Below are 10,276 nucleotides of genomic sequence, written 5' to 3' on the forward strand. Positions count from 1 at the left end.
GGTTTTCTTTCTTTATATTCAATGCTATTTTAGACAAAGCGCATGCAGCAACACAGAAATATAGTACCATATGAGTGAGTTTCAATGATTTCGTCATATCTGCTACAAACGTGCTTGCGTGCAGGTGACCCAGGGTCCAGAGAGACCAGTACTGGCCGCGTTGACCGACAGAGACCTGCTCCTGTATCCGTCCTTGCCTGAAAGCAAAGAGAGCCTCAGCAGCCCCACCAAGAGTCACCCACTCATTGCTACCAGGTTCATACGCACATGCCTACATATGCACACACATACACCATATACACGAATGAAGCCTTGTATTAGTTTAGACAGGACACGGTAGTCATAGTTTCATAGTTTCAAATTTTTCACACACCAATCACAACCCATTCGCACAACAAGTTCGTCTATTGAAATATGACCCTCTACTCACAGATCCCTGCTACACAAATGCTGCCACGCACTGCTGCCAAAAAGCAGAACATTTCTGAGTTGAAAAGCTTCAAGGAAGATATTTATAAAAATCTGTATTGATTCAATCTGTGAAAATTAAGTTTACAGAAGTTTTCACCAAGAGGAGTCTTGAAGTAGTGACCTCGGCAAGTCAAGTTCTCAGGGGAATCTGTTTAGAGCACCTGCATGTTTTAATAGAAATATTGATATATGGCACCAGTGGAGGCGCAATATATCATGCCGTATCATGATTTTGTCCCACGTCTCTATGACTCAAAGTCTGAAAACGGTATTCAATGTCTTGCTTTGGGCTCACTCTTGTATACCCCCGGGTTTTTCTGCATTATGCTCCTTGTTTTGGCTTAGCACGCTGCTTAGCTAATCCAGGGAAAGTGGAGCTATCAGTGCCAGCATAAACATATTTCCACTCGTTGCATTAAATGGTTAATTCTATGACGACAGTGCTCCTGACTACACATATTAAAAAACTTGTGCTCTCTCTGCTTCACTCTCTTTCTTACCCAAATGCATTCACCTAAGCTAAGACATATATTTAATAAACTTAATATAATAATGTCCTGAGCAGCCTAGTTTTGAGTTAATGGACCTTTTCCGTTGTTCAGTCAAAGAGCACATTCTCACTCTTTCCATAACTGGACTGTTGGACATTCTGCCCATTACGTCACATCCATTTGGAAAACATTAGTGGAACCAGAACCTATGAGTCATGTGTTTTTCCTCCCTTGTTTCTCTGATGTGCTCTCCACATCTCACTTTTCTCTTCTGTAATGCACAAACATGCTTACCCCTTCATTTGCTCTTGTGGCCCACCTTAATTGCCCTCTTTCTCATCCACATTCTTCTCGTCTCCCTTGTAGACTGGTCCACTCTGGCCCAGGTAAAAGTTCTCCACTCCTGGACTCTGACCTCTCATTTGGCCTGCGTTCTGGTACTAAGCAAGGCGTGGAGACCCATGTGTTCAGAGTGGATTCTGCCAAGGAGCTGTCCACTTGGACTCATCTGCTGGTGGAGGGTTGCCACAATGCTGCTGAGCTCATCAAGGAGGTCACCACGGGTACAGACCCAGAGATTTGTTTAACTCCCAGTTCTGTCTTTTATTTCCTGCTACACAGTTTTCTCCACCTACAAGGAGAAAATTCAATTTTGAAACTGAACCAAACTATCAGAGGGCACAAGGAATTGGCAAGAACTGATATTTGATTGTCTTTGAGTGTTGCTTGTCCTTGCCTAAGCGGAGAATCACACAACCAAGACTCGAGATTTGACTCCCACTGGGGTCACCCTTTGTATAAAATCCAAAACAGAATCAGAAACAAAGGCACTTTATTATGTAAGCATTATTAACTAACTAATAATAAGGTAAAGGGCAGATCTTTGTTTTTCTATAAAATCCCTCCAACAGTGATTAAAATGGGGAGTACCTCTTCCACAGCTCCAAACAAAACACTGCTGTCGCTCTAAAGTTGATTGACATGTCTTCTACACTGACTAACGCAATTAAATATTAGGAGTTATGTTTCTGATGCTGTTAAAGATTTGTTTGCAGTAAAACATGCCTGTATTTTCAATTCAGATCTGCTGGGAATCGAAAATGCTGATTAATCCAAAGCAAGACGGGGTTTCTATTCAACAGAGACACAAACATCTCAATATAATAGCATAATAGGAGCCTGTCTCACAAAGCAGGATTAGGAGTTACGGTTAATTGTTTCTTGCACAATGATGTGAGGACTGCTCTCTTTAGCATAATGTCCTCAATCTCTTGAGATTTCCTGTGGCTGCATGTTTATAAAGGACTTGAACTGGGATTTAGAAAGAAGGCTTTTTGTAATGGAGTTTTATGAAGAGCTTGAGAAGAGATAAAACATTTTTTGTTTCAAGTACAGCTGTATTTAAGGTGTCTGATGAGTTCATATCTGCACTGAGTAACAGTACAGCTCTTTTTACTTTCACGATCCAGATTCTACATTTTAGTCATCAAAGTTTCTTTTGGAAACTCATTAATCCTTCTTTGTGAGAAAGGCACCAGTTAACATACAGTGGAGAGTAGTTATGTTATTATATTGCCCTCTGCTGGTAGCATGAAATAGTGCAACAGACTTTCAGCATAAAAACCTAAAATGGTCTATTTTGGTATTTAGGACAAGTGTTCCATTTAACAAGATTTATACATATTCTCTTTTCTTAACAATAAGCATTATTTATCCTCGATGAACACATAGATACAGCCAGGAATTCTGGGCTCTGTATCAACACCAAAACATTCAGCTTATCTGCAAAAAAATCCAGATTTATTTGAGAGAAACTTCAGATGAGCCCTGTAAAATTGTTACATTCTCCTTTGTTCCACCTCTGTGTAACCCTTGTTTTGTTTTCTACCCTGGCAGCCTGTAGTTGGAATGGGAAGGAGTGTACCCTGGGAGTTCACATTGATGAAGGGTTCACACTATTCACAGAAGATATGGGTGTGAGGAAAAGTATTCTGCTTCAGCAGCCCTTCGAGCGCCTTAGAATGTCCTCAGATGACGGAGTTCGCATGATGTTCCTTGACTTTGGAGGCCCGGAGGCTGAGATTGTAAGTTACTGTTTCCCATTGGACTAAACATTGTTTAATTAAAACCCCCATAAATTTGATTGTTGTGTTAAATGCATCAGGTTAGCTTAAATCGTTGTTATCAAACATAACAGTTGTGATTGAAGGAAATATAATTGAAAACCACACTAAAAGTAAACGTCCCTCACAATGCCCAGGACTTTGTAGGTTTTAAATAATTATACAAACTAGACTAGACTGTCCGCAGAGGTCCAACAGTCTCCTTTAATCCAATCAAGTCAACATTTAACTCCACTAGACCCAGACCATCTAGGGGGTGCATGCCACTTGAAGAATATTATGTACGTTTTTAAGTTAGATCAATCGATGTCATGCACTTTGAGAGCAAATTGAAGAGGCTAGATGTATGAGGAAGTTTTTGTTCTTGTAAGCAATTTTCTGTTCTAGTAAACAGTTTAGGTATAAACAGATACAAATACATGGCAACAAAGTCACACACACAAAGCATGGTAAACAAGACAGAGTGTAAAGCAGTTCACACATAGTCACTAAACAACCTTCGTGGCCGTGTGGATTTCACATTCTCAAACTGTGGTAGGACAAATTATACTGTGGCAGGCCACCGTAGTGACTAATGGGAAACACTGTAATTTAGTAATAAAAGTTATTATGAGAATATTATCTCAACACAAGGTCCATTCACTGGCCCTGTGGGAGCTTTTAGCCACATTTCCTCAACAGTTTACATCAGCGGATGGAGTTTGCTCGGTTGTCATGGAGATGGCCAAGTCGAAGCCATCTGAGTCAACAAATGAGCCAACTACAGTATATGATAAACATTATTTGCTGATGGAGGCCATGACATGCAGCTGAAAGCTCCAGAACAATCTACTATTAACTGCAATTTATCAGAATTGAAAATAATAAATACTCTGACACCGTACTAAGTATTTCACTTAGTACAACTTGTTTGTTTTGTATATTTTAGAACAAACGCAGAAATGATCATTTAGCCCTTTTATTGCTGTTTCATTTTTAAAGATATAATCTTGCTACATGCATTAATGTTGATCACGTAATGAAGTGGGATGCAACCATCAATGTGATGTACAGTATTACAAAGCTCATATTCCACGTTTGCTTCTCTCCCATCAATCTCTTTTTTCAGCAACTGGACCTTCACTGTTGTCCCAAGACCATAGTCTTCATCATCCACTCTTTCCTGTCTGCTAAGGTCAAGCGACTTGGCCTTCTGGCATGATAATGGCCAACCAGAAAATCAACAATAGGAATATTAAATAAAACACACAGCCCAGAAGACTGTGAAACACCAGTGGATGTGGCCCAGGAAAAGATACTGACTAACCCCTTCTTTTCAGCCTCCCTATAGGCCTTTAAAACGGTCATCTCTGGTTAGGTACTTCCTGGTCTTCGTAAGGGAATGAAGAGAAAACAGCAAAATTGATGGACCTTTGTTGAACTTGTAGTTGTAAGGTAAAAAGAGGGTTTTACAGATGGCTTAGCAGCCATTTAAGGGATCTGACATCTGTCAAATCTGTTGCAGTAGGTCATGACACTTTATGATGGCAAACTGTGTGAATATGACAGCCTGCATCTTAATGTTTCTAAGCTTGAAGTCCCAACATTTTCATGTTTTTTTCCCCCATTGTTCAGTTTTGTTTTGTTTCATGAGTCACGGCAGGCCTTTGTCATGAGCATCCTTTCATCTTTCAATCTTTGCTTTATGTGCTGTGAGCAGTCATAACAAAAGTTATTTCACAAATGTCCTGATTGATGTTGGACAAACACTTTTTTTTATGAAGGCAGCTTCAGTGGAGTGACAGAATGACATGACTGATCACTACATGATCAATCGTCTGTACTGAACAATGCACAGAACACACGTGTAACGATATGCTTTTTTGTGTGGATTCTCAAGTTGCCTTTTCTCTGAAATTTCTTTTAAGAAGCTACATGCCTTTTGTTTAAGACAGTTTCCAAATGCCAAATCATATACAGTATATTTTTCCTTATCGCTGCATACATTTTTATTTTATTTTCTGTCTCTCCTTCTCTTTTAAGTGTGCTCATAATCCATGGCCTAACAAAAGAGAAATCGCTAACAGTAGTATATTGTAAAAGGGTTTTTTAAATTGTGTTTTAGCTTAACCAATAAAGTAGATACACCTTGTAATTTTCATAACAAAAAAGAAAATCCTCCCTTGAATCTGGATGTCCTTATTCAGACAGTATGACTCTGCAGTTTAATTTAATTTCAGCCCACATAAGTACAAAATAAGAGCTCTTGTGTTTTAAGAGCACTGACAAAGGTTGTCACATAATCGATGACAAACAGTTGGCTGAAAGAGTGCCAGTCTAGCTAAGCTACTTCTCCTGTGTGGATAAGCTACAATAAAGGTACAGAGTTTAGCTCTTAGATAAACATAGTACAGTGTTTTTGTCTGTACATCATAATTGAATCACGAGAGGACAAACAGGCTTCATCAGAAAGCACAGATGGTCTATTTTTTACACATTTTAACCAACATTTAAAGATAACTTACCATATAAAAGATGTTGAGTTGTTTACATCATAAAGTGTTTTGATTGTTTTTTTTCTTCTTTATTATTTGTCAACTGAACATCCACGACTTCTCTCTGTGTCCAACACTAAACAGACTTGTATTAATATATATTTCAGACCTAAACCTTGTTTGCTTTCAAGAATAAAATGTATTGTATATTCTTATTTAAACAAAGGTGTGCCTTGCAGGGTTGTTTGTATATAAACATGTAATAAACTTTGTTAACTTTTATTGTTTACTTTGCGTGTGCTTTATTGACACCACATGAATGTCACACTTGATTCTTTTACTTTAATTTGCTTCTTTGAAGACCTATATTCACTTAAACATGTTGCAGCTTAGTTTAAATTTTAAAGCAACGTTTGACTGTAAAGTAACTGCTTCAGAATCATTTTGATGGTACAGCATTTTCTAATAGGACAATGGTCTCTGTCTCAGCCACTCCGCCCCTCCATCACTTGTTTCTGCACTATGTAACTTCAGTGAGAGGGTCAGATCACAGCGTACATACACATATGCATACATGTTTATTTCAACATACAACTTTTCAAGACAACATTGTTAGGACCTAATGAGTTTTTTTTGTAGTTAGCACCTACATTACGTCTGACAGATTGTTACAGACCTGGGATGGTGTTGTATTCAGAAACTGTGGGGGGCGCAAGATCGCACAAAATGCCAATTTTTACATAATGTTTTAAATATTAATCTGAAAAATCACATTTAATTTTGATCTGTTCAACAGATTGGTAATTCAGCCAAAGCTTCACTCATTGCATAAAAATATTTATGAAAGCATGATGTGTAATGTGACCTCTGCAATTCTGCAATTTCTTTGTTTTGGTCTTCCAGCCGGAAAATCTCATGATTTGGTTCATTTTTTTATGCTCTCACAGAAGTGAGTGAAGATTCTGTCTGTCTGTCTGTCTGTCTGTCCACACTACAGGATTCAAACGCTTCTTATGAGTTAGTCTTAATGCACTTCTCATATCCAGCTGCAAGTTTTAATGTCATATCTCACGCTCTTTAACGAGCCGCTCCACCGAACAGCAGATCAGGCCTCCACGCTGTCTTTATTTAACAGTCCCAGTTGGTGGTCTGACAGTTTTATGAAGTCCAGGCAGATCTGAAGAATGGGCCGAGCTAAGATGATGATGATGAGATGCTTAAGTCAGCGGGGTGTGTGATGGAGACAGTTAGGCCTGCTGCTAGCCATTGTAAAAGGAGCACACACGCAAACAGTCCCCCTCTTATATGCTTTTACTGCCATGAGGCAGTGTTATCAGTGAGGCGCAGATGCTGCCTGTTACTGTGTAAAGTGTGAGTGTGCGTGTGTGCGTGTGCACGCTTTTTAAACACACGTGTATTTGCATGTGTGCGCCTGAACAACAGATGGAAGCTGGAGAGTTGAGTAATAACAAACTGTGAGTTGTATATCGGCCTATCAAATCAGAATAGAGTGTTCACATTTGATCATATCTTCCCTCTCCTCCCCTCCCCTCCCCTCCCCTCCCTCCATCCCTCTTTCAGCTCTCGCTCCACTTGTTGAGAGTGTTACCATGGCAACGGCGGTGAGCTCTCAGATTGGCTGTGTCCCCTCTCCTTCCCCTGAACTATGGTTTTGCTGCTGAAATTGCCAATCAGCCTCTCAGATCCGCTGGAGAGGGAGGAGGAGATTGTGTGAATATATTTTGATTAACAAAAATGGAAGGGCACTTAGGAGGGAGAGGAAGTGGGGGTGGGGGGGTGGGGGGGAGGGAGGGAATTGGCAGAAAATATGATGTTCGTGAGTGAAGGGGCTGAGAGAAAATGTTGCACCTGATAGAATACATTCTGCAATCCCTTCTTTTGTGTCGCAGGCTGGAGAGCAAACATTATTACATTCAAAGAGAAGGAATATTGACTCTAAATAAGGAAAGGCAGGATGACATTTTGCCAATCAGGCTTTTACGCTCTTTATTTGAATTTCCACAATAACCAGAAATATTGAATGAATTTAGACATGAACAAAGAGCGGAGATGAGACGAGTGGTGGCCAATCAAGGCATGCACTTTCCTTTTTTTCCGGACAATCCTGGCATTCTTTTGTGTTTTAGCCCAAATTTCACCTGACACTGTTTTGTCAAATCAAGAGCAGACATTTCAGATCAATCAACCTCCACTTCAGGCGACGTTATCAGTCAACAGAAGGCATCTTTGACAGCATTAAACACCAGGATGTGATGACAGTCCCCCTTTAAGCTTTCTTTATCTTTACACTGTGATAAAATTGGAAACCTATTCTTCTCCTGAAGACCCAAATGTAGAAAATGCACTGGTGCTAATGCATAACAGGGCTGTAAATGGGCTTAAATGCCAAAACACTCATATGATCCAGGTGTCTGTAGTACAGTCCATCAAATAGGCTATTCAAAACATCCTCGAATGCTAAAAGAGTTAAGCAGACGAGTACCTTTTTAAAAAAACATGCACTCCAGCTCCTGAACATAGTTAAGAAAATGTTCCCATGTGGCTTTGCTCTGGCTTTCTCTCTGTCCTCCATCCTGTAGACTTTCCCAACTCCGACCTAATGACAGGTTTTATGTCCTACGTGCTTTATGGCTTCGGTAAAAATAGTCATATGTGAGATTCAGCAGTCACTAAAGTTTAACTGATTAAAATCTATGGCCTTTTTACTACTTCTCTTTTCATTATAATCATTTGTATTGTGTCAAATTCTTTGTTAAGCTAATAAATTAGACAACGATGAATCATTTTATTTTAATGGAAAGCGATCACAGAGGATATGTCATTTTTAAATGGCAAAATTAAAACGTCCTCTTGAATAACTGCAGAGGAAACACTCCGAGGTGGCGCAGGCCCAGAATGTTCATTTGGCATCATTTTTGCGTTTTATTACTTCATTCGAGCTTCATCACTTTTGGAAAATGACCAAAACCTGCTGCTAAAAGTGTTGATCAAAATCACTATACATGCTGCTTTCTTATTGTGGTTACTGTCTCCACCGCTTCCTTTGTAAAGCCGTCATCACAATCATCAATATAATAACTATTATCATCAGTTCAGTCATCATCGTCATTATGAACGCCTGTCACAGGGTCTGACTGAATCATCACACTGTGTACAGATCAGCAGCTTCGCTTGGCATCATCAGAAGAGTGTGGCTGTGGATGCAAATTTTCTCAAAACTTAAATAGTTTCAACATCTTTTTGAGTTTGGGCACCTGAGATCAGTCCTGGATCTTTGAAAAAAGCAGCTTACATGCTAATGTATTAGTAACAATCCGGTAGTATAAAATGTGATATCCTTCAACACAAGCAGGGGACGTTCTGTACTGCATGCTACGCTGGTCATCCTTAGGTCCTTTTACTTCTGCAGAGATTTCACTGCACGAGTTCAACTTGTAACGGAGTCTTTGTACAGTGCTGTTTAGTGTTAGTGTTGTGCTACTGTAATTTCGATACAATACTTTGAAAAATATCGATATTCAATACCACGGGAAAAAACATTGTTAAGTCAGTGTACTTCTGGAGGAGGTGGGCTATATGGTCGCTACAACGGTGCATGTGTCAACTTAAACGCCTGGCTTGGAGTCGAGCCTTTACATCCGTAACTTATGTGCGTCACTATGTAACAGGCATTATATAAATATTTATCTTTATATATTTATTATAAAATATATACACTCCAGTCAGTCAGCAGACATACAGTTGCTACTGCTGTAGCGCCGTTATTTTAGATCACACTACTTTGCTCGGCATGACCCGCCCTACTCTGCCTCTGATTGGCTACATCCTGCCTGTTAAGTAATGCACACGGGCAACTCTCACCAAAGATTGAACAGAGGTGAGATGTCTCACTCTGTAGCTAAAACGGAGCATTCAAGACACAGTGTGAAAAGGGATACTGCAGCAATGCACCATATGAGCCAAATAAAGTGTGTTTTGAAAACTAAAGTATGTAAACGTATTCTGCTAGGACCCCCAAATAAGAGTATGAACCTGAGAATTAGCATAATATGGCCTCTTTAATATAAGACAGACAGATAGAAGAACATATAGAAAAACAAAACATACAGCATGCTTTTCAGTCCATAGAAACTTGACAGTTATCTACACATCAACAGTCACAGTCACAGTATCTTTCAGGGCACATTTTACATTCAGGATTTCACCATATCGATTTCCACATGGGATTTAACTAAGTCCAGCTCTTGCTTCGTAGAACCAATCAACTGTAAAAAGAGGAAGCACAGTGTTTAGTAGGTGAACCACGAGGGGCTTTCTATCTAACAACAAGTGAGTTGCTGTCTCGGCAGATTACCTCACTCGTGTACAGACCAAAATGCTTCTTCCACTGCTGTGTATATGCAACTGTGTCCTTTGCACACACAGGAAGTTCCTATAGAAAGACTGTATATCTATCTCATGCACATGCAGCAGCAGGTTACGGTGGACCCCTGGCAACATCATATCCTGGAGTGTGTGTCGAAGCAGACAGATGGCAGTAGAGCACTGAGGGAGGAGAGAAACGTTCAGGTCTGACAGTTTTAATGTGCCGTCAGGGACAGTAGGGGTCTCTCTCTCTCCATACAGCAGAATCAGAGAGAGAGAGGGAGAGAGAGGGAGAGAGGGAGCATTTAAGCTTTGATTGGTCCTGACCTAA

General features: G+C 39.9%; 1 protein-coding gene across 1 annotated transcript in view; it reads left to right on the forward strand.

The window, feature by feature from the left end:
* snta1 (syntrophin, alpha 1) overlaps positions 1-5,841 on the forward strand; it is a 35,636-nt gene extending 29,795 nt beyond the window's left edge. The window contains exons 5-8 of the mRNA XM_073468134.1: positions 125-255; positions 1,329-1,525; positions 2,859-3,046; positions 4,194-5,841. Coding sequence (XP_073324235.1) covers positions 125-255; positions 1,329-1,525; positions 2,859-3,046; positions 4,194-4,286 — 609 coding nt within the window. The 3' untranslated portion in view covers positions 4,287-5,841. The remainder of the gene's footprint in view (positions 1-124; positions 256-1,328; positions 1,526-2,858; positions 3,047-4,193) is intronic.
* Positions 5,842-10,276: the final 4,435 nt, after the last annotated feature.

The sequence above is a fragment of the Pagrus major genome, chromosome 6 (assembly GCF_040436345.1).
Source record: "Pagrus major chromosome 6, Pma_NU_1.0".
Classification (NCBI taxonomy): Eukaryota; Metazoa; Chordata; class Actinopteri; order Spariformes; family Sparidae; genus Pagrus; species Pagrus major.